Source organism: Gracilinanus agilis, chromosome 3, assembly GCF_016433145.1.
Source record: "Gracilinanus agilis isolate LMUSP501 chromosome 3, AgileGrace, whole genome shotgun sequence".
NCBI lineage: Eukaryota > Metazoa > Chordata > Mammalia > Didelphimorphia > Didelphidae > Gracilinanus > Gracilinanus agilis.
In genome coordinates this window covers 593,430,891-593,456,695 of record NC_058132.1, presented here as the reverse complement: position 1 = coordinate 593,456,695, position 25,805 = coordinate 593,430,891, and the positions used below count along the sequence as shown (strand labels likewise).

The 25,805-nt window shown below is 34.7% G+C and overlaps 1 protein-coding gene across 1 annotated transcript in view; it reads right to left on the bottom strand.

Annotated features, from left to right (window-relative positions):
- Nucleotides 1-25,805, bottom strand: part of COG3 (component of oligomeric golgi complex 3) — a 68,843-nt gene that overhangs the window by 27,654 nt on the left and 15,384 nt on the right. The window contains exons 6-18 of the mRNA XM_044669391.1: nt 23,356-23,521; nt 22,091-22,165; nt 20,504-20,596; nt 19,616-19,741; nt 19,220-19,300; nt 19,059-19,102; nt 18,298-18,424; nt 17,686-17,777; nt 16,658-16,797; nt 11,867-12,027; nt 6,434-6,539; nt 4,704-4,828; nt 2,376-2,465 (exon numbers count right to left, since the gene is read on the bottom strand). Coding sequence (XP_044525326.1) covers nt 2,376-2,465; nt 4,704-4,828; nt 6,434-6,539; nt 11,867-12,027; nt 16,658-16,797; nt 17,686-17,777; nt 18,298-18,424; nt 19,059-19,102; nt 19,220-19,300; nt 19,616-19,741; nt 20,504-20,596; nt 22,091-22,165; nt 23,356-23,521 — 1,426 coding nt within the window. The remainder of the gene's footprint in view (nt 1-2,375; nt 2,466-4,703; nt 4,829-6,433; nt 6,540-11,866; nt 12,028-16,657; nt 16,798-17,685; nt 17,778-18,297; nt 18,425-19,058; nt 19,103-19,219; nt 19,301-19,615; nt 19,742-20,503; nt 20,597-22,090; nt 22,166-23,355; nt 23,522-25,805) is intronic.

The window sequence follows — 25,805 nt, the reverse complement described above, 5'->3', positions numbered from 1 at the left end:
TGCTTTTTGTGTAATGAAAGTCTATGTACTATTGGTGCTAATCAAATTGGAATATGAAATTTGAGAGGTTATCTCTTGTGAAACAATAAAACAGAAAAAATTTATTATCCGCCCTTTATAAGCAATTAGTCTAAACTTTCAGCACTTAGAATCATCAAAAAAAACTTACCCACCTCTATTCCCCCATTCCACACACACTTTCAATACAAAACAAAGTAGGATTCTGTGTGTTTTCTTTTATGCACTATCAGGTAAAAAAGAACTCAATCCCACAACAAGCATTCATTCATTAAGTTTACTACATGCAAGATACTATAGTAAGCACTGGGAAAAGTAATTTTTTAATTTTTGAAAGTAATCCTTAAGATGAAACTAATGAAATTTAAAAGTATATTTTACAAGGGCAGCTGAGTAGCTCAGTGGATTGAGAGCCAGGCCTAGAGACGAGAGGTCCTAGGTTCAAATCTGGCCTCAGACACTTCCCAGCTGTATGACCCTGGGCAAGTCACTTGACCCCCATTGCCTACCCTAACCACTCTTCTGCCTTGGAGCCAATACACAGTATCGATTCCAAGACGGAAGGTAAGGGTTTAAAAAAATAATAATAAAAAATAAAAGTATATTTTATAAAGCTGATGTGGTCCGATGTATAGTGGCATAATTGCTTTCTTAAACAGACTTTGAGATTTACTTCAGGAGCAAAAAATTATATACAAGGGCAAGAATTTCTTTCTTTCAAAAAAGAAAAAAGTTTAAAACTATCATAAACTGCTTTTATAAGACATCTTTTGAAAGCCTGAAATACCAAAAAGCACATGACATATTTCAGCCATGACAATAAAAAAGTAAATGCTTATCAAACTGATTGTCTGCTCATCCACTTAAGCCCCTTATAGTGCTATATGGTAATGAGTGTCTAAAGATAAACATGAGCTTAAAACATGGAAAACAGAAAATTCAGGGTCCTTTTTCTCTAGCAATAGAGATAAAATGGAAGACCAGTATCATTGTAACCCACTAATATGGATAGAAAATATAATATCAAGGGTTCCAATGTAAATATAAATTGATTAAATCTTAACTGTGTGTCTAAAAACCTATCCTCTCTCAGACACCTTTCAAAATCTCAATGCCTGGCTCCCTAAGATATAAAAGTAGGAAAAGAATATGCATGGAAGATGACAGAGCTTGGTCCAAAATGTCTAATGTTTTGGGAGAGGGGCAATACCACTTTTTGCTGACATGAAACCTTGAAAATGTCACGCCTGGAATTAAGGTAGAATGAGATGCTCATGAGGCATGAAAAAGGATTGTGAAAGGAGCCACAACCACAGAAGGAAAAGAATTCTATAGCTATCTCCACACTTAAAATAATTGCCATCTACAGGGATGGATACAGTGGTAGTCACATATCTCTTCCTTTCTGGAAATGTCCAAGGAAAAAAAGGGGGCAAGGGTAGGGAAGACAAAAAGAAATGGTAGTAGAAAAACTGAAACCTTGGTAAGAAGGACAACTCCAATACTGTGTGGAGAATGATCCTTTTTTTTTTTAAACCTTACTTTCTACCTCAGTAAAAATTCTTAAGCCAGAAAGGTAAGAACTAGGCAAATGGGGTTAAGTGACTTTCCGAGGGTCACACAGCTAGGAAGTGTCTGAGGTCAGATTGGAACAAGGATCCTCCTGCCTCCAGTCCTAGAGCTCTATCCATCGTGCCACCTAGCTGCCCATGAGAACAATCCTTAACTAACCCTATTAGAAAACCCAGAATAAACCCTAAAAAAAGTTTAAATTAAATTCTCCATTCTGTTTTCTAAAATAGCTGCTGCCCCATGAAAGCTACAGACATGGAACAAAGTAATAAAGAACCATTCAATCTAATTTCCCTAATAGCTAGGAATATAAACAAAGTTTCAATAGTATGGGATTTATAACATTCAAAGAAAGTGGGCTAGTGATTAGTGCTCAAACTAATTACATTTTGAAAAAGACAAAAATCCTTGCAAAAAAAAAACAGGGCAGTGATAGCTAAAATATACTATTATCAATACCCAATTATATCAGAATTTTTTTAAAATAGCATGTGAATTCACTCCACTGCATTAGCCAAGAAAATTCCAATAATTTTTCATAAGTGTTGTGCAGGTTCTTTTAATCCTGCTCTTTAATACCAAAGTTACATACATTTTATCACACTGTCTTTATGGCAGTATTACAATGAAAAGTCCATTCTTCTCACAGGGCATACAGGCAGCAGAGTCCAACAAGGAACTAAGTTCTGCAGTCAGATGTCTTGTAGCTTCTGTCCCTGCATGTGAATGTATATCCACAATACCATTAAGAACCACAAATTTCCATCTAACACTTTTTGTCAAACCTTATTTTTGGTGATTGAATCTGAAGCTCCCAGTAACGACTGAATGCAAGCTGACAATGCTTCCTGGGATAATCCTTGGAACACTGCCCTCTGGTGGAGTAAAATAAAAGTCTGTAAGTATTGATCCAACATAAAACAATGAAGTATAAGATGGTATTTATAAAGTAAAAAACAAAAACAAAAACATCTTTCCTATAGCACTTGATTTTTTAAATGAATGACAAGGATCAGACATACAAGTATAATGACTAAAAAATCTTAGGCTCTGTGCTGGCTAGTCTCTAAGAGCTATGAAATTTGGGGCAACCCATTTTCCATTTCTGGGTTTCCCTTTTTAATTTTCTATTAATAGCTGATTAATTTTTTTTTAAACCCTTGTACTTCGGTGTATTTTCTCATAGGTGGAAGATTGGTAAGGGTGGGCAATGGGGGTCAAGTGACTTGCCCAGGGTCACACAGCTGGGAAGTGGCTGAGGCCGGGTTTGAACCTAGGACCTCCTGTCTCTAGGCCTGACTCTCACTCCACTGAGCTACCCAGCTGCCCCCTGATTAATTTTTATTAGTTATCTAATCTAAGTTGCTTCCAACTGTGACAGCACAGTGTTCTGTTTTCTTCCAATTAACAAAGAGCATACACATTTATCTTGGAATAAAGTCCTTGAAACTGACTCAATACTCAAATCAAATTTAACTTAAGGAAAAGACTTAAGTAATTATTTAAGTAGCAAATAATTCAAAAGTTCAAAAGAAAGCATTTTTCCTCATTGGCTGCCTTTTTTAGGCACTCAGTTAGAAAGAAGGGATTATGGGGAGAAGGAAACTAATGCACTCTGTAGTTACTCAGCTACAGAGGTACAAGTTCTTGATCCACTCCTAAAAGCAAAATTTTCTATACATCCCTCAAAGATTTCTTTGAGGCAGCTGGGTAGTTCCGTGGATTGAGAGCCAGACCTAGAGACTGGAGGTCCTAGGTTCAAATCTGGCCTCAGACACTTCCCGGCTGTGTGACCCTGGGCAAGTCACTTAACCCCCATTGCCTAGCCCTTACCACTCTTCTGCCTTGGAGCCAACACACAGTATTGACTCCAAGACGGAAGGTAAGGGTTTAAAAAAAAAGATTTCTACCACTTGGCTACCCTCTGGAGGAACTTTTATTTCCACAAATACTTAAATGCAGCTACATGGACTGCAGTGCAAAATACCTGCTATTCAATTTCATCATTAATCACACCTAATATTCCTTTTCTTGCTTTTCTATATCATAGCCAAGCTTCTCAGTGGAAAGGATCCTCAGCAAGAAGCCAAGACATTTCTAACAAAGTAGACAAGATCTAATTCCAGTAAAAGATGCTGGGAAAAAGACATTTCTGACAGTTCCAAAACTACCAATAATAGGCAATTCAAGTTATATAGGTGAAAAAAAATATAACCACAATGTATTTTTCCATTTTACTCTTATGGAACAATTCTGCCCTTTCCCATGTTTCTAGGACTCTAAGACCCCAGACATTTCCAAGGCATAAGGAAGATCATAGGAAGTCAGGAAATTACTTTTTATTCTCATACATTGTTCTTAACTAATGGAACTTGCACAACAGCTTCCTTTCTATGACTAGTTCATCATCAAAGTCTTTTCATTTTAAGGGTGACTGAGGTTGATCCCAATACATGAAATTATAAATTTAAATAGATAAAATTTTATTAAAATATTTACATTTTTTCATTGTTGCTATTTTATAGATTATAGCATTAAGTAAAATAAATCTTGAAGAAAACTGTAATCATGTCATTAAACAGGATGTTAAAAAAGATTACATCTGTTACCTGCAAAAATATACAACTAAACCTCCCACTCTTTTCTGAATACTGAGCAATTTGGAATTTGAAGAGCTACCTGTTGAAAATGTTGATTTGAGGCAAGTATCATTTGGATCTAAATTATTAGCATTGCTTCTAATGATTTAATCAGATACATGAGTGTAAAAAAGTAATTCTCTTTTACATGCATATCTTTTACTGTAAATATGGGGCTGAAAGGAAATGAAAGTGATAGACAGAATATTGGACACGGACTCAAAAGACACAAATTCTGACCCTAATTCGATTAATTAGTTATGTAACAATGGATAGATCTCGTCTTGGTTTCTTTGTTTCTAAATGAAAAAGTTGAGAAGAAAACTTCTAATGACCCACTTAATCCTAATACCCTTGAATGTTACTTATGGTCCTAACAAAATATTGCTCTAAATTCTGAGAATAAATTTAAATTCAGGTATTTCAAATGGTAGAAAAAATGAAACATAAAGAGATTAAAGTTCACATACGTACATCTATGCATCTGTATAATTTGGAGAGACATACAAGAGTTCTTCGAACAGTGGGATACCACATTCCATGAAGATCCGCTGGTGAAATTGTGGTCTGTGGCCTAGGATTAAGAGGTTCTCCTGTGCCTAGGGAACAAATATAAGAGTCACTCAAATTTCTTAATTCTGGGTGTCCGTCATAGAAGAATCACATCATAAAACACTTAAGAGATCTTCATTCAGCAACTCTATCAAGGAATGACGAATCATGTTAGTATTAGTATTTTAAAATGAAATGTTCATATAAATCACATAAGTGATAAGTACAATGCTCCCAAATTGTACCCCATCCTGAACACCTTTTCTCCCCAAAAGTACACTGATAACTAATGAATTCAATAGTCTTAGGGAGTAACTCTTCATATCATCTGCCATAGGCAAGTACCTATTTTCGAACCTGCATGAAGAGGCAGCATTGTTCCCAAAATGTAGATGGGAGCAAGGAGGGGTACAATAAAGAGCACTTTTTTTAGTGCCTCAAAATTCAGCTTTCCTAGATATACAGGTAACAGCTTTTGTCTAAGTGGCTAGTTACTAGCTGGTTGCAATGAAGTCACTAAGGAGCATGCAGTTGGCAATAATACAGAGGCAAATCCAATTTTTAAAAGTTGGAGGAAGGGGTCAGTTTAATCTAAACTTCATCTGTGGCTCAAAAGGCTTTTTTGCAGGCTCTGCTGAAAAGGTCTACAATACAGATACAAATAAATGGATAAGCAATAGATGATTTTTTTTTAAATAAAGGGGAAAGTACTGAACAATGATGGAGACAATGGTATGAAATGCAAGATTAAAATTAATATTCAATAACTCCAAGTATTATATTTTATAAGATTTATTAATAATCACTTAAAGTAGAGGAAATACTTTATCTTCAAAACGTAAGGACCTAACATGAGGATGAAAAGGGGATTCTGGGAAACAGAGTCCTGGGGTACAAAATTCTAATTACACAACATTGAGGAAAGGCCTCTTGAACTGAGCCTTGCGGGCAGCTAAGGATCCTGTGAGAAAACACTGAGGAAGTTAGATTTCCTATTGCTAACCTCACAGAATTATTCATTTCATAAAATCCATAACAGAGCCACAGGCTTTTCTTTGGCTCCTGGGAGATCTGATGGTTTTGAACAACACTGCATATGACTAATAACAATTATTTCAAAATGTATAGCTCTTGTTAAAGTCATTATGAAACATAATTTCGCCAATTCTCAAGCTGAAAAAAGCTACTGAAAGGCTAGAAAAATTTAGAATAGGCAATGTTTAGAATATCACACATTATAAGCAATTTTTACATGTAGTTTTGATCTATCCAGAATCACCTCTTCAAAACAAAGCACAGGAAAAAAAAGCTAGCCCTGAAATCAAGTAACTATATAAATGTTCTCAGTTAGCCATCAGTCTTACTGTGTATTGATGTGCTACTCAGCTTAGTGTGTGGTTAATGGGGCTGGGCACTGCAGAACAGTCAAAGGATGATACCTAACTGCTCACTTCCCTTCTTCCCCCAACATGTCTCTCTGATACATCCAAGCTGTAATAGTAATAAGGACACTGAGGTCCAAAACCAGGGCTCTTCCTCAGCATCATGTTGCTTCTCACCCACTGATCTTCCTCACTCTACTGCTGACAGAGAAGCTGCTGTTTCTGGTACATATAAGACACCAGGCTTGACAAGTATGTTTCTAGACATACCAGATTTATTTAGGATATTAGACTGCGTGTCTTCTAACCGGACATCTGAAAATGAGGCTTCTGAGGGTAGCTTCTTTTGTTCATCTTTTAAACTTTGAGCAATTTGCTGTAGAAAGAAAAAAGATATTATTAAAATGGTGCTTTTGGCAAGACTCAGTACATGGGATGGTCTAGTTTTTCACTATATAAAAAAGTATGCTAATAAATAAACTGTACTTAATAAGAGAATCTATTTTGCCCAACCCACCTGACTAAGAAAAAATAGGAAACAGAAAAAAGAAAAAGTTAACCGAAACAAATGTCATCAATATTCTCTCTGAAAAATCTATAGGCATTCATTACATTTACTTTCAAAATCCAAATACACTGACTCAATCCGCTGAAGTTTTATAAAATCTAAAAAGTACAGATTCCAATTTTAAGTTTGTAAACTGAACATCTGAATTTGAAAGATGGCAAAGCATAAAGATTGTACTGTGTAAGCTTAAAGTTTTAACAGTTCTGATATGAAGCAAAAATAAAGCAACCATTTTTTTTTAAGTTGAACTATCATTAATAATATGGAAATAGGTTTTGAACAAAGACACATGTATAACCCAGTGGAACTGCTCATCAGCTCAGGGAGGGGGGAGGAAAGAAGGGAGGGAAAGAACATGAATTATGTAACTATGGAAAAACACCCCAAACCAATTAATTAATTAATTAGAGCAGCTATAAATGTGCTTATATTATATAGCTTTACAGTTTTCCAAAAACCATAAAGGTCAATAAATGATTATTATACCTTTTCCTCTAATATATAAAAAGAATAAATTCCAGAATTAACCCATCCCTAACTAGTAGATTAGTTATGATTCCAGCAAACAATTGAACATGACTTAGGGAAGCTGAGTGACTGGCACATACTAAGTATTTAATAAATGCTTTTTCACTCATTCACGCTCTTTCATTCAATAATGGTATAGATAGCAAATCAGAACAGAAAGAAAGTTGTTGATCTTCTGCAAAGGAACATGAGAAAACTGCCTGACCCATGACTTCACCTCTATTCTTAGGTTAACTCTCTTAGAAATGGCTGTTTTTCACAGAATCATTAAGAGAAAAAGGGATAATAAAATCTGATTTAGAACCAAAAGCTAAAATTACCTACAATGAAGCAACACTATAAACTTTCCCAGCACAAATAGTAGTAAAGCAAAGATGACTATTACCCCACTATTATTAGATATAATTCTGAAAATGCTATCTATAAGAGATTAATTAAATATAAATAAAAAATAAAAATAACCAAATTAAGCATATATATTTTGGCAAAAAGGAGTCAACCCTGTATGCAAGTATCATAATAAAATACTTTGAAAAACCCAGAAAAACAAGTTACTTCTCCAATTATTTCTATGTTTCACCACTATGGAGAAGGGAGATTTTTATCCAATGATTTCAAGTGATCATAAAAAAAGACAATTTTAAATTTGATGGAATAATAAAACATAAAATAAATAGCACTGGTACTGTTGGGTGGGAAAAATATTTACATCAAATATCACTAATTAAAGTTTGATAGCTAAGACAAATCAACCCAAATGGATACATAAAACCAAAAGACAAGAAGGTTTAAAAAGAATTACAAATCACTGATAACTAGTGATACTGAAAGGTTGCTCCAAATAATGAATAACAAGAGACATGCAAATCAAAACAATTCTGAAATTACCACCAAATTGGTAAAGGTGAGAAGCTGATATGGGAGAGGTGGTGGGAGAGAAAAGGCACACTAACAATAAATGGTTGGTGAAACTGTGAATTGATCTAACACATTCTAAACAACAATGCGGAAAAATGCAAGAAAAGTAACTATACTGTTTATACTCATTGCTCAGCAATCTTATTCAAGGCCACACAGCTAATAAGGTAAAGGTAGGTACAATGATACAATATGTACCAAAATACTCATAACAGAATTATCGCTCATAGCAAAGAACTGAAAAAAAAAGTGGGTACATGATATTTGGAGAAAAAATGGAAGAAAAACTGTGGCACCTGAATGAAGTGGAATATTAGTGCCATAAGAAATAATATATATGAAAAATATGAGATTTGCATGGACTGAAGTAGAGGGAAGTAGAACCAAAAAAACTACACACACAATAAGTCAGCTGGCTTATTACTGCCTCTATTCCCTTGAAATAAGTAGTACTTCTCATAACCAGAAGACCTTCATCTTCACTCCTTCCTAACCATCCAAATCCTCCCCCACAGATTTATCTCTTAGTCTCTTTTCAAACTAATGCTAATTAACAAAGGAATGAAACAGCTGGTTTTCACAAAGATTCTGGAGATAAGACAGTGAAATAACCAATACTGAATGATCCTTTCCACTCCCAGCCCAGTTCGGACTTTTCTAATTCTTTTTACCCAACTCAGCTGTAGCCTTCCTACTCCGGAAATTCCCTCCACTATTTTGGCCTTCTCAACTCCAAGATCCCTCAGTCCGTTCAGGCTCCTTCCCTGATTGTCAGGTTCATCTTGGAACATCCATTTTTAGGGAGGGTCCAAGCCATCCATCAATCATTCCTCTCCCAGCTCTACTTTTAATTCTTCAGACTTCTCCAGCAAACACTAATCCCATATCTCCATTCCCTTTTATGGTTAGTCTTCCCTCATTAGAATTTAAGCTCCTTGAGGGCATGAACTGTCAATCCTTTCATTTGTATTTTTTATCTCCAGTGCATAGCATAAAATGTAGCACATAATCTATAAATAATGGAAAAAACACCAAAGAAATAGTCACCTTTGAATCATACTCCAGACCAATTTAAAATCAGCAGAACCTGATGGGGATATTATTGGGGGCGTAGATGCTAAACGATAACTCTAGTCCAACTATCAATAATATGGAATTAGGTCTTGATATAAAACCCAGTGGAATTGTGCATTGGCTATGGGGGGCAGGGGGAGTTTGGGTGAGAGGGAAAGAACATGAAACATGAAATTATGGGGAAATATTCAAAATTTTAGAATTTAAATTAAAAACAATAAAGTCTTATTCATTCAAAAAAATAAAATAAAATCAGCAAAACCTCATGGGGGATTTTTAATGTCTGCTTTTGTAATAAACTTTCAAAAAGTTTGGCAGAAATCACACTAAATTTAATAATAAAAAGAAATAATTGCTCACTTAGTAAAATTTACATTCATCAAAAATTATCTTAATTTCTAAATAAAATTGTTTGAATGCTATTGCTTTTGATAACAGTATGTTTATTTTTTGTTTAAATAAGCTTAATTTTCATTTAGTTTGTTTAAATTGTTTAACAAATCCACAAAAAGGCATCCACTGGTTTATGAGAAACTGACGGTAAAAGATTCATTTCTCTTCAAGTTACTCTCTATCATTGAAAAATATCTTTATTCTGACACACTGTATTCCCAACTCAGTGGATCAATCAGTGTGGGTGGGAGGTAATTTGTTGAGTAGACAAGTCAAGTCAAACCCCACTCCTACTTATACAGTGTCACATACTGGGGGAGGAACTAAGTTGCAAAGGCTAGTAAAGAGTCATAGGTATGGGAGTGGGGAGGAGATGAGCACTTAAAGCTGGAAACAATGACTCCAGAGGTGGGGGAGGAGGGTAGAGGCAAGGATTTTATTAAGGACTCAGCCATCCCTCCACTGCCTTTCCCTCCTATCCCTCCTTTCTTCTCCCCTTATCCCTTTTCCACCTTCCACAACCAGGACATCATTTGATTCACTTTAGATGAGAAATCTAACCAAAAAAAGTTTTAAACAAAGCAAGAGAAGTGTTTTTAATGCTGTTCAGAACAATTCATTATACTACTTCTGTGGTCTTTGTTGTTTGGATATTGTCTATATATAACTATAGTTTTAAATAAAACTGCCAAATTGCACCCCCCCCCAAAAAGATTCTCTATATTTATACCTTTATATAATGGCTTTCTATTGCTGATGGGAACCAATCAAAATTTGTCCATCTCACGATGAAAATTTTGTTATAAAAAGCTGAAACACCCTAAAATCCGGGCTGATCTCCAGTGACAAGCCCATCAACAGACTTTTAATAAATTTTTAATTTCTTACCCTGAGTTAACCTCATTAATCAGAGTAAAAAAGGAAAGAATTCTTCTTCCAATTGTATGACGAAATGGCATAATGAAATTACATGACAAGTCAAATATCTTGCACAAATGCTGGCAGACCTAACACATTAGTAGGGATTAAATAAAACCTTTTTTATAGTTTTAAAAATACTTCAAATAGTTTAATAAACAAAAAACTTCAATAAAACCACTTCAAAAAGCAACTTCCTATGAACCAAAATTGATGTCTGGGTGGATACTGTACTGAGGAATCTACAGAACTGGCTCAGAATTAGAAGTACTGGTTTCTAGCATTATTTCTTACTGACTTACTAATCCTTCTAAGGCCAGTCATTTCAACTCTTCCATGCCTGATTAACTTCTGAGATAGTAGGTAGTAACCTTCCTCAAAGGGATCCAATGAATCAAGTCATAATCTTGATCCTAGAGACCACAAACTCTCAACCAGTCAATCTTTATTAAGCACTTACCATGTACTCAGTACTGCACCTGAGAATACAAAGAAAGGAAACACTCTGAAGCCTCAAGCTCATAATCTATTGGAGGATACATCATCAATAACTCCAAACATACAAGGCATAGAGAGAGAAGGTACCTGCAGAAGGCTAAGTCTTGAAGGAAGCCAAGAAAGCTAAAAGGTAACAGGAGGGGGCAAAGCCCAGACATGGGGGTGGGGAGAGCCAGTGTAAACAGAGACCCTGCTCCAGTACTGCAGGCAGGCCAGTGATGCAGGTCCACAAGAGTGAGTGGGAAGAAGTAAAGCATGAGAAAACTAGAGTTAGGAAGGGACTTAAAGGCCAAAAAAGGAGTTTATAGCTAACTCTTGAGTTAAGAGGGTGCCATGAGAGCCTGGGAGTGGAGGGTTGGGAAAAGCCAGGCCTCTATAAACACAAGTGATCTACAAGGAGAGAATGGCATTATGCTGCTATCCATGTTCTTTGTGGCCAAACGACTTTAGCAAAGTGGTGATTCCTGCAGGTCCACAAGGCTGCTTCTCTACTGATGCTACCTACTGACAATTTATAGAGCCAAACATCACACAGGTCACTGAACTGTTCTGGGATGACATATATGTTCCCTAATATGAAGAGAAGAATTGAGCAATAAATGCATAAAAACTTGTTGGAAGGAAAACAATTTAGCATAGAGTATTTCAAGCAGCCCAGTGTTATTTTTTAGAATCTCATTTCAGATACTTAGTATCAGATTTATCTTGCATGACAGTACATGTGAATGACAACTAAAAAGGAAAAGCCTGTCTCATGGTAAGCTACTGCTTTAAAAATGAATCAAAGGCTAAATTAAAAGTCTTACCTCCATCATGACTAACTTATCAGGATAAGCCAGGTCCCCTGGGGCTGGTTTATAGCCCGCAATGTCTGTCTGAATATAAATGTGAGTCCGATAGACCAGTCGTTCTTGTACATCTTCCAACATCTGTTTTACTCCAGCTGCAAATGCCCCGAGCTGTTCAGCTGATAAAGACAAATGAGAATTTCAATTTTTAAGATCTATAGGAATTTATTTTTTAAAACAATTTACTACACCATCCAGATAAATAATGTGGACCACTTAGCAGAAAACCTATTTCAAAAGTCTGTGGTTTTCACTATGACTCACTCCAGTAAACTCAAGGAAAGTCACTGGTCAAAACCATAACTATTTTAAAAATCAACTAAGGGGGCAGCTGGGTAGCTCAGTGGAGTGAGAGTCAGGCCTAGAGACAGGAGGTCCTAGGTTCAAACCCGGCCTCAGCCACTTCCCAGCTGTGTGACCCTGGGCAAGTCACTTGACCCCCATTGCCCACCCTTACCAATCTTCTACCTATGAGACAATACACCAAAGTACAAGGGTTAAAAAAAAAATTTAAAAAAAATCAACTAAAATGGCCCATTAACCTCCTTATGAAAACTTAGTAAGAAGTCATTCTACTAGTAAAACTGCACCCTTACACCTGAACAGCATTTTATTCCTTTCCAAGGCCTTCTTATTTCCCATTTGATCATCACAACAACTCTTAAAATATTTTTAAAAGGTGCTGCTTTCCTCATTTTGTAGACCAAAAAGAAACCAAGAGCCTCTGTGACCTAGTTAATGACCAACTAGGGACTCAAACTCAGGTTCTTCTGACTCCTAGTCAACACTGTTTATGCTTATAACTCCTTAAAAAGAAACAAGTAAGCAACAATTTTTTATTTAGTAACCACTATGTGCCAGGAACTGGACTAGTCACTTGGGATACAAATTATGAATGAAATAATCTCTACACCCAAAGAACTTATATTCTAATAGGGAAGACAAAAATGTCAAATAGAAATATATACAGAATACAAATAAATACAAAATACAGCATGTCCCAAAAATCTTGGTGCAGTTTTAAGCTTCAATAACTCCAGAAGTATATAATGCTGCAAACTGACAAAAATTTTGAAAGATTACTTAAACATATTAAATACTGATCTTTCTTTTTAATATTCAATGTGACCACTGTAAAGATAGAATTAACTCTCCCTTTGTCTGTTTTTAGTTAATCAAATCAAGAACTTAAAGTACCCCTACTCCCTTGAATTCTATCTTCACCCCACCATTTATAGATTTTCCAAGTTTGTAAAAACTTTCAGCAACAGCCAAAAGGTCTTGATACACACACAAGTTTTAAAGTGATCCCACATGAGAAAGTACAACTAATGGAACTAAATCAGGGGGCCAGACAAACTACTGATCTATTACTTTGAGAAAACAACATCTAGAAACTATCATATGTACGATGTAAAAAAGGGTACCGGCCTTGCTAAAAGTGAAAACAACAACAACAAAAAACTATTACTCAAAATTCACAAAACTAAATAAATGTAAATTAAATTTCATTAATTTTCAAAATGATGTGCTTTTTAAAAAGTTTAAAAGTGTTTATACTTCTGAAGTTATAAGAGACTATAACTACTCTTAAGATCGTTGGGATACTTTACTTAAATACAAAGTAGTTTGAAGGGTAAAGTACTAGCAATTGAGGGGTTGGGGTTGAGGAGAAGTCCCATCTAGAACAGCTCTGCAGACCCCATAATGACTTAGGAAACCACACAGTAACAATGTGTCATTCTGTGTTTTAATTTATTTTGTTAAACATTTCCCTATTTTATTTTAGTCTGATTGGATACCCATTTGCCCTCTGCCAATTTGAAATCTCTGATGTAGAAGATGGTATTTGGGCTGCATCTTGAAGGAAAAAAGGGATGTTACAAGACAGAAGGGAGTACACTGCAGGTAATGAGGACAGCTGATAGGCAGATAAGTCCTGAGACGAGAAAGGGAGTGTGGTGGGTGAGAAAGAGAAAAGCAGATCAATGTGCCTAGACTGAAGAGCGTGGGAAGAAGAGTAACATACAAATAAGTTATAAAGATAATTGAAGCAAGGCAGTGAAGGGTTTTTATCTTTTAGAAAAAAAGAGTTTATATATGATCCTAGAGCAATAGGAAGCCACTGAAGTTGACCACATAAGGATATGACATGATTGTATCTATGTTTAAAGAAAATCACTTTGGCATGAGGGCAGAAAATGGGCTGGAGTGTTATGAGACTTGAGACATAGAGATCAATTGGGAATCCACTGCAATAATATGAGCAAGAACATCTGAAATAAGGGAGTAGCTGTGTCAGTAGACAGAAAGGGGATGGCAAAAGATAAGAAATGCTGTGGAGGTAAGAACACAAGATTTGGCAATTGATTGGAGATGTGAGATCAATCAGAAGAGTGATGGATCAAGGATATGCTAAGGTTTTGATTCTTGGAAATGGAATGGAAGAAATGGTTGTGCCTTAGAGAGAAAACAGGAAAATTTGGAAGAAAAGCAGGTTTTGAAGGAAAAATAACAAATTGTTCCAGACATACATAATGAGCTTAAGACGTCTCCTTGAGAAAGGAATAAAGTCAAAATGTGAAACATGACAGAGTATAAGGAAGCTTTAAAGGACAATATATGTATCATGTCTCCTAAGGACAACTTGGGAAACCTCCAGAAGCAAAACAATCACTTGTGAGGTATACAGCCAAAATGAAAGTTAAGTTTTTCAGGATTTGCAAGAAGCCATGTTTGGGGACAGGGCTGCCAGTTGGACACTTGAATCTTGGAAGATTCCTGATGCCATGCCAGGGCATGAGACCAATTGTCACTTGGGCTATACCCTACATAAGGGAGAGAGAAATTCAACCCAGGGTCTCAATCTTGAGCCGGGAATCCAGGTGGTTAGGGACAAACCGTTCTCTCCTCCATTTATTGGTCAAACCCAGAATCAACCAACATACCCTGAAGTTACAAGATTTACTACTGAGCTTTAGGGTCTATTAACATCATTCAACAAATTACTACAGAAGATTTATCCATCTTTTTCTCTTCAATCAAGCTGCAATCTAATCAGTCTAAAGGCAGGCAGTGTCCATTAAAACAGGCCAGTAGGCCTGGCCCAGCCCAGCCATCAACATTCTGAAGCTATTGGATTATATACTTTGAGCTAGGAATAGATTTCATTTAGGGATTCCTAAAACCCTATTCCCTTCCATCAGCTTCCCTTATTATTTGAATACCTCAAGTAAAATCCTTATTATAAAACTCAAACCAGCTACTGATTTTTTGTTGGTTGGCCTAACAACAAGGCAGCCTCAAAGGAGTTCTAAGGGAACTTGAAGGGACAGAGAGGTGTCCAGCTTCAGCCTTTGAAGCTGTGATTAATTACCATCCTTAATTTTAGCAGTCAGATGTGTTATTGACCATCATTAATATTTTAATAACACTGATACACTTACCATCAGTAGATCATCGGTTGATACCAGGAAGCCAGTCTTCCTGAGGAACCATACTGAGATTGGTTGAGGGGATTCCAAAGGAAGTCTAGTTATATTAACTGACTTCCTGTTGATACCAAAGAGAGGCTTAAAGTTCTGTTAACATCTAGGGCTTTTTGCTTTACTTCTCTGAGCAAATACATTATTTCTACTGAGTGAGTCCCAAAACAATCTTAACAAAAATGCCAGGACAAGATTAATAAAATCAGTTTTTCTAAGCCACAGCAAAATGCAATGCTCTCAAAATCTGTCACTTGGATGCATACTTCAATTTCAAAGTATGACTTTCCCTTTTTCATAATTTGAAAAAAGATGTATTGTGTGTAATGTGTTAAAAAGAATTCTGTATTCAGGCAGCTTCTTAGCAATAAAGTAATATACTAAAATGCCCAAGACCTATCTAAGAAGTCTGACTTAAAAGTATTTTGAAACAACAAATAAATTTTTCCTTTACATCGTTATTCACCTAATTTTTTAATCTGTTATAGAGACTCAAAAAAGAAATAATTCATATTTAATACCAAATTTGCCCAGAAGAGAAATAAACTTAAACTTCTTATGTAATCAAGATATTACTGCCCTCTCTTGCCAACACCTTAAAATACAAATTCAGATCCACCTGGATCCCCTCAGGGTGAAGGGGCTTATCCCTAGGGTTTCAAAATCAGATAACATCTAACAAAAAAAACCAAAGTACTAAGAAAGACCTTAGAAATTTATCTAACTTCTTATTTTACAGATATATCAATTGAAACCCAGACAATGTGACTTCTTCCTGGTCACAAAATTAGTTAATGGCAAGGCTGAGATTAGGATCCAGGTCTCTTAACTCATGGCTCAGTATTCTACTAATTCATTTATAAAATAAACTCAGAATTAGCCTAAATATTACATATGGTTGTATTTCGAATTGGCAATTTTTAAAAAAAAATCAACAAAATATCCAAAATTTTAGTTATAAGAGCCTCTCAAAAAATTCATCATCTTGGGGTAGCTCAGTGGAGTGAGAGTCAGGCCTAGAGACAGGAGGTCCTAGGTGCAAACCCGGCCTCAGCCACTTCCCAGCTGTGTGACCCTGGGCAAGTCACTTGACCCCCATTGCCCACCCTTACCAATCTTCCACCTATGAGACAATACACCGAAGTACAAGGGTAAAAAAAAAAAAAAAAAAAATTCATCTTCACTGTGGAGAAGATTTCTTGTTTTACTTATTCATCCAAGGAAAAAAACTCTGAAAATGTGATTTTTTTTACTTGTAAATTACCATTGTTCTGTACATGATCCTCAAGCACCTCATTTTTAAGAATTCCACAAAGTTCAGACAGAGTTTCCAAGTGAATAACATGAATGATAAGTGGCCTGAAGACATCATATAAGGACACACACAGTTTCTCCAAAAGTTCACTACAATAAAAAAGAAAAATATTATTCAAAGCAACACTTCCAAGATCCCACAAGAAGCTTAATCATTAATCTAAGCATGAGTAAAAAAGCTCTCTCCATTTGTAATATATTTTCTTATCGATGATCTAAAATGACATATGAAAGTTTTGAGGGATATTAAAATAAGTTATAACAGCTCAGAACCAATTTGCACTGCTTAGAAGCTATTAAAATTCACTACCATTAAAAACCACATCCTCACTAAAAAATGCAATTTATTTTATTCTTTATTTTTTGCATTTTCTTTTCCATAGAATAGAAATATTTTCAAAAGAATAATATTTACTTCTTCATATTCTAGTTCACAGTGAACAAAATAGTATCATATTATGCATAAAAGCCATTTTTACCCTTAAGTCTGACATCACTACAATGATGAGGGAACTTCTCAGACCATCTAATCTAACCCCATTCCATAATTTGCAGGTAAGGGGATTTGGAGAAATTAAAAGCCAGCTCTTTAATGGCAGAGCTGAGACCAAAACCAGTCTCCTCATCCCTACTAGTTTTCTTTCTTTCCACAATATTATACCTAAGTAGTAAATGAGCCAATCACAAAGAATTTGAATGCAATAAATATCCTAGTAACAAATTGTTCTTTTTTTAATGTATCACTTGTCTCTGGAAGAAAATGGTCCCAGGCATCTTCCTCTCAACCCACCTCCAAATGTTTGTTTTGTCACAGAAGGAAAACAAAAACTTTCTATAGTTTAAAAATGTAATACTCCTTTGCTATTATACTCGATTATAAGCATAAGCAAAGAAAGTTAGTTCCCAACTTATCTGAGGTCACTGTGGGGCCCTACATTGAAACCTGTAAACCAAATATAAAATCCATTTACCACCTACTCTAATTTTGATGTTGGTTTTGTGAAAAATTCATTGTAAAGCTGGTGTTCATCTTGACATACATGAACCATGAAGGCACAGCCACTACGAACCTATAATCAAAAAGGGGACAAATTACTAAAGAACATTTCCAGTATTATAATCAAGTTTTTATCATCAAACTCAAGTTTGATCTTTATAAGAAACCTGTTCATGAAACTTTTCATCCCTTCACTTAAAATTACATCAAGCAAAAAACATTGCCATAACAAAAGGAAGAAAATCTGGTTAACTGTCAATGACATTCACCTAAAAAGTTTAGAAAATGCAACCTTGAAAAGATCAATAGATCAATACTTATTTAGCTATTTCTATCTCCGTAAAATCAGTTTAGTGTGATGATTTTGCTTCCTTCCACATACTTTCCCCTCACAATCTCCCCCCACCAAATACATCTCTACTTTTTGAGAAAGTTCTGCTTTCTCAATGAAATTTAGTAAATATGTCTAGAATGGAAAGGGGAAAAGAAGCCTGACATAATTTTACACATGAGAACAAAAATAATCTTATAAGCAGATATAACTTTTGGGGGTTTCACTAAGAAGAAATTATAAAAGAAAGTTAGATTCTTACCAAGGCACAATGATCTCTGTTGTTCTGACTTGTTAACTCAGTTACAGTACTAGTAATACTAGGACCCAGCAGAAGTTCCCTTTGATCAAGGTAGCACTGATGGATTTCGTTTAAAAGTTGTTGGTATCTGACAGAGAGGAAAAAAATTTCTCAATTTTATACTTTTATTTCAGGTATTAAATTTCATTTAAAATTTAGAAGTATGATTTGCTTCAACTCCAGTTTTTACTAAGCGCCTACTATGTGCAAAGAAGTCACTGTGCTAGGTGCTGCTAGAAAGAGAACATAAAACAAAGTTTTGAGTTAGGACATTAAGTTTGGATTCAATACCAAAATAAGTTTGGATTCAATACCTTTTATAGAAAATGATGCTAGATTTCTAAAATATGTCAGAGCTCAATTATTTATACTAATAATGAGAGATATTTATATGAATAGTCAAAAAAACACAAGTAATCTGCCAAGATGATTGAGGATGACAATCCTACTTCTTTGGAGAAGGAAGGAAAATTCACTCAGGGTTTTGTTCACTAACTGTGGATAATGACTGCAAGAGACAGCCTATTTCCATGTTAACTGACTAACTGAATCTTCAATGTGGTCCTATTTACTTAAAGTAAGTTTCCACAATTCAGGAAACAAAGCCATGGCTCTGGTTCGGGTTACCATCAGTAAATGACCAGAAAGGAAACAGTGTTTAAAAATACAACATTCCCAGATTGGCAAGTACTTGGGAAACTGAATGATTTCTATTTACTTACTCTGGTATTTTCTCAGATCGTTGCTCTACTTGTTCAATGAGAGTCTACAGTTAAAAGAAAAAAGAGAAACATAAATACCAATATCATGATTCAATTGTCTTGTTCTTATACAGATGTAATGGTTACAGTGAATATTCTTATAAATAACTCAGCAAACTTACTCTGACTTTGGGAGCAGCAGCTCGGAATTTTACATAAAATAGAGTGAAGGCATTGTCTGAATTTGGCACAGATGAAGGATCCTAAAGAAATACATTCAATGGAAAGGAAGAGAGAAATTAAAGGAATTAGCAAAAAATCATAATCCTTTCTATTGATACCATTCTGCTTACATGCCCACATAAAGCATCAAAAATGACTCACAAAAAAGAATGAAATGTTTTAACTAGAAGAGCTTCCAAACTCCAAAGTAAAGCTTAATGCTATTAGGTAAAGTTGTCACCTAATACTTTGAAAATTCATAATATGAACAAATCATAACAAATTAAATTCACACTTGTAATGCATACGAAATAAACAGTTCAAGATAAAAGATGTATTGTGATAAATTGACTCACCCGTTTGATTAATTGACTTGTGAGGTTTTGCAGTGTGTTCACAGTGTAAGTTTTCATAAGGTGCATAGCTTTAGAAAGGCATTGCTTAAACTTGAGTAAATAAACAGGATAGTCTTTGAAATTAGGCTGAAAATAAGAGAGAACTTGTTAAAAAAAAAAAAGACTAAAAAATAATGTCAAAAAATTGGTGAGTACAAAAGCATTACTATAGAAAATTGTAAGAGCCAAAACAGGAAAAGTTATTTATATAGCATTAGATATTTTTACACAGTATTGCTTCTTATACCAATATCCAGAGAAAAAGCGAGGGATATGTAGGTGAGAAGGAGAAAGGGAAGATGGTAAATGAAGACTTAAATCAAAAGAGGAACTGCTCTCCAATTCCCCAGATCCTGAGTGCTTCCTAATTTCCAGAGAAAAAAGGCCAAACATTATAATGTTAGCGTATATTTAAAAAAAAAAAAAAAAGGCACATTTCAAAGCAGTGTGAATCTTTATGATAGTCTCCTCCCAGGAGTGAGACCCTTAAGAAACTGAATGCATTCTCTTCACTGTTAACAGCCATTAAAGGTTTGGAGGAAAATATATACACACAACTTTTTATCCTCTTTTGCAGGAAATTTTTAAAAATACATAGATGGGAAATTATAAAACAGTGCCTATAAAAGGCATTAGTGTAATGGCACTTATCTTGAAAGTTATTCATTACACCTGGCTTCAAGCCACAGCTTTGTCATTCATTAGCTGCATGACAACAACCAAACTTCACCTGTTAAGGTCTTAGCTTCCTCAGCATTAAAGTGAAAGGAGTGGATTAAATGATCTCTAAGGTTTGGGTTTTTTCAGCTCTAATAATTTTTTAAAGTATATGAAAATTAAGTAACTTACATGAGAAGAAATATATGTTATACAATCATCTAACTTAGCCAGCATGGGTATAAATCCTTCACTGTTCACAGACAACGTTGGGGAATTCAATTTCTTTAAAAGAAAAAGGAAAAAAATACATCAGCCTTGCTATACAAGAATAGGCAGAGGAAAAAGTTTTAAAATTACATCATAGTAATGGTAGTAGTAATAGATAAATCTCATTTATACTGTACTTTAAAGTTTGCAAAGCACCTTCCTCAGCTGTAATATTACTATTTCCCATCAGAATAAATCCTATTTAACTGCACAAGTCTTTACAGCAGATTTTTAGTCAGTAAGGCAGACTTCTAAATCTGTAATGCACATTTATATTGAGAAATTAAAAAAAAATAATTTAACTCAGTTTACTCCAAATGAATTTTATATAGGATAATATAACCTTTAAAATTTGAGAAGTCTTTTTTCGAAGGTGTAGGGAAGGTGGTGCTTATAAGAAGAAAAAAGATATAGGTAGAAAAGTTGCATTGTTTTATTTCTCCAAATCTCTTTGATGTTTAGCAAAACAGAAAACAGCTATATTCTCAAATCTGCTTCTCTATTCAATCTGTTGCAATACATTGCTTTGGTTGAATTGTATGTGAAGAAAAGCTGGCCTCATACAGATAGGTAGTTGGAAGAGGAAGTATTTTAATATGCAAATAACATCTTAGTATTATTAGTTTTGACTCCTCCCTCCCAACAAAGACTCAAGAGAACCCCAGCTGCATGGTGGATACAGAGCTATCCTTAAAGCCAAGAAGTCCTGGGTTCAAATGCCACTTCTGGCATAACCTGCCTATGTGATTGAAGGCAATCTACTCTACCTTTCAGTGCTAGAAGGCAACTGTTTAAAAATTTAAGTTGCAGAGAAGGTGCCACCTCCACTAATGTAGGAGGAGTTTGCTCATAGAAGTTCCTTATATCAATGAAATCCCAAGTCTAATCCCTATCCCCATCCCTAATGTTTACATTCCTATATTAAAATGCTACCCCTTAAAGTATCTAAGTTTATACTTCACTAATACTTAGAATTACATGGAAAAGATTAACTAATATTCAGTAATAACATCATAAAATCACTATTTAGTATTTCCTCTTTTGGTATCTTCAGTTGTATCTCAAGCTATTTCCCATGATACTTCTTTTGTCAATTAAGTACTTGTTAAGCTCTCTCAACCAAGAAGCTTATGCTTATCTTGTCATTTTTATTCTGTTAATGCATATTACTCATTAAATATACATGTAAAAATATACACATATGTATGTATTATATTATGTAAAATATGTATTATATTGTGTAAAAATATACAGAAAAAATACACTGTTTATACATTATACGTGTGTGTACACATAATCCTCATCTAAAAAACCCTAACTTCTTAAATAGTATACAGCAGTACTTAAGTTTGAAAAAGAAATATTTTTAAAAATCAAGGAGATCATTTTTCAATCAGAATATCATATAAGCAAATTATGCTAGTCAATAAGCATTTAGTACTTCAAATATCTGAGATAAGCACTTAAGAATAAAAACACTATTTATTACTGAAAGCATTTAATACATACCGTATTAATGGTTTCCAATTCATTAAAATACGAAAGCTTTTGTTGAATATTTTCAGCTAGGTCAACCAGTTCTGACTATTTACAAGAGAGAAAAAACATTACAGGAATCTCACAACAAATACTGAAAGAGATATCAAATGAATAGTTAATTCAAATTATAATCATGATTCAGAAAACATATACAATCACTTAAAATAAATTTCATTTAGTTCCTTAGTGGAAAAATACAAATTAATCATGAGATTCTAGAGAACTGATTTAAAACTGAAAGGAACCTTAGAGTCCCATTCCTTCATTTTATAAATATCAAAACCAAGGTCCAGAGAAGTCGGGTAAGTCATCCAAGATCATCAGGTATTACAGGTAGAACCAGACATCAAACCCAAAGCCTCTGATTCCAAATCCAGTGCTCTTTCCACTGTACCCTAAAGCTTCTTTCTATTCCATTTGATGGAAAACCGAAACCTAAAAACTAAAAAATGTATCTGATATTTTGTTAGCCAAACTTTCACTAAGGTCAGTAAAAGTAAGTTACATTTTCATTCTTACTATATGAAGAAATAGTATTTGTGTAGCACTTTAAGGTTTGTAAAGTGTTTCACAAAGTATCATTTCATGTTACCTTTACAAATCTGAAGAACAAACTGAGGTAGACAATGATTAAGAGATTTGTTCAGGGTCCCATGGCTAGAGTTTGAGGCTAGATTTGAACTGAGGTCTTCCTGACTCCAGACCCAGTGCACTATAATCATCATTCATATTAACAAAAAGATTTTAAGCATTAAAGGCAACAAACGAATATCCTTTAATCTCTAACCTGGAAAAAAAAATAGGTGAACTGGCTCAGGATTCAGGAAAGTCAACTGCTTTCCTTATGTACAAGATTTTGTTCAGCATACTGATTGCTGCCAACATAAGCCACGCACAGCACCTAGCACAGTACACAGGAGGGTTCAATGAATATTTACCAAATTAAAGGAATAACATGGGGCAGCTAGGAAGCACCGCGGATAGAATAGAACACCAGGCCTGGAGTAAGGAGGTTCAAATTTGGCCTTAGACATTTCCTATCTGTGTGACCTTGGGCTACTCACTTAAATCCAATTGCCTAACCTGTGGCATTCTTCTGTCTTAGAAATGTTACTAAGACAAAAAGTAAGAGTTTAAAAAAGGGGGGGAAAAGAATGTAAAACAATTCCATTTAGCCACTCAACAACCAAAACATCAAACAGTACCCCTGACATTCCTTCCCATAACTAAATTACCTGCTCTTTCAGGAGCTGTTCACAGGCTTCATGCAGAGTTCCTGTCTTGGTGGACACAAAAAGATACTGTTTCTGCAAAGATTCCAGATGCTGAAGAGCTCTATTAACATCACTCAGTATGGCATCACACTGCTCCTGAAACCCAGACAAGTAATCCCTCATCTGTCTAGAAAACAGAACCAAAAGGGGATTGGCAGAAATGATACCAGCAAGCACAGTCAACAAATAGAGCTGCATTAACATGCTTCCCAGAACCCTTGAATTTCAGAAGAGAAAACTCAATATTGCTAATGAAAAAAATGATTGTCCTCAACAAACATAAAGCTAATAGCATATAAACTGATTCAGTACTTAAGATAGCAGGACACTGATTTTGTAACAAACAACAGGCATAAGCCATAAAACCATAAACAATAAATTGACTTTTAAAATCTAGTGTCAGATCACCAATTCAGAAGATTAGGACACCAAGCACTATAACAAAAAGAGCTGCATATACACACAGATACACACATACCACCTTTCTTCTCAGCCAAAACTAAATGTTAAATAACTTATTGAAAAAAAATACACCTAAAAATTAAATTCATCTTTTAGTTTGTTAGTGTTTAGATCATATTTGGTTATACTGTTAATTACTATTCATGCCAATGAACAAAAATTGTGTGGCACAGATTAGAGGATCCTAAATACAGCTTGGAAGGAAACTCAGATCCTCTAGTCCAACTTCCTCATTTTACAGGTGAAGAAACTGAAGCCCAGAGAGGTAACACAACTTAACCAGTCATACAAAGAGGAAGTGGCAGAGACAGAATGCAGACTAAGGTTTTTTTCCTCTCATCCCAGCACTCTTTCCATGGCAGCACTCTGATTTCCTATTATAGGCTGGCCTCCAGCTGCTACCTAATATATGTGTCCTGCTATAAGTGTCACTGCTAAAGTGACAATAACTCACATTTGTAAATACTTTGGAAATAACAAAAAGCAGCTTAATAGTAGAGTGAAAAGCTTAGAGTTAAGAAGATCTGAGTTCAAATTTGACTTCAGACATCTTGGGCACTTCACTGTTTGCCTTAGTTTCATCAACTATAAAATGGGGAAGATAACAGAATCTATCTCCAGGGTTGTTTTGAGGACCAAATAAGTTACTCTTTATAAAGTGTTTAAAGATACAATATCTAGCATATAGTAGGTATTTAACAAATGCTTCTTTCTTTCCTTCCTTCCATAAAAATCACATTTAGATAATTCCAAACAACAAAAATTACAAATTTAATTTCTATTAGTCTTTCAACTACTATATGTATATTTTTAATATAATAATGCTTATCTTCTTTATGTTTCACTTGGGATAATATTCAGATGAGTTTCTATTTCCTAAATACACATCAACTAATCCAGGTAGTTAGCTAAGAAAAAGAAACTTGATTTCAAATCCCAGTTCTGTTACTATTCTATCTCTTACTATATATATAACCTTGTATAAATCACAAGCTCTTTCTCTGTAAAAATACTACTTGCAAAATGCTTTACAAGCCTTACCAAAAATAACCAAAACATATTTATGTAATGCCTTATGGTTCACAGAGTGCTAAATAAATGTATCATTATTAAAGCAGAATAAATGTGGTTGGGGCAATAGGTAGTTAGTAAAAAACGAAAATTTATAAAATCTACATGGGGGAAAAACTTTTGTAAAGATCTACGTGAGAATAACTAAGAGATGAGTGAATATATTTTACAGTCAATCTCAAAAACCACCCCATAAATGTCTCTACACAATGAGGTACCTAAAACAATTATCCTACTTGTTCACCAATAAGCATGCAATTCACCATAAGCTTGGAAAATTTTGGTTTACCATTGCACAAAATAATAGTAGTGGTAAAGGGAGCATAATATAGTTAGAAGAATACAAATTAAAGCATAATTATCTTTATAACTTTATTCTTTAAATTTATAATACTTAACAAGATAAAGAACCACTATGGGAAAAACCTCTAAAGAATTATAAAATCCAAAGCTTGTCAAAGTGACTGTAAACTATGTTTATATTTATCTCTATCACTTCCAGGGAGAAAATACTGCTGAAGGAAGATAAAAATTAAACTTGTAAATTATACAAATCATTTTAATGTCCTGTGCTCAGGGAACTTAGATTCACTTTTAATATATGAACTATAGAAATTCATAACTAGCAAAAAAGGCAGGTAGTTTTTTTTCCTTATGAAATCCAGATCATCTCCAAGAAATTTTTGAGAGCATCAATGCTTCTAGCTAAAAGACTAAGGCAAAAAAAACCTACATTGTCCTATAGATGCTAAGTTATTAAAAGATAAAAATACAGGTCATAGTCACTTGTGTCTTATTTCTCTACTACACTATACCCTCCATTAAGGCAGAAGCCCCCAGCATCTAGCAGAGAGGTCTTCACAGTGTAGGCACTGCCT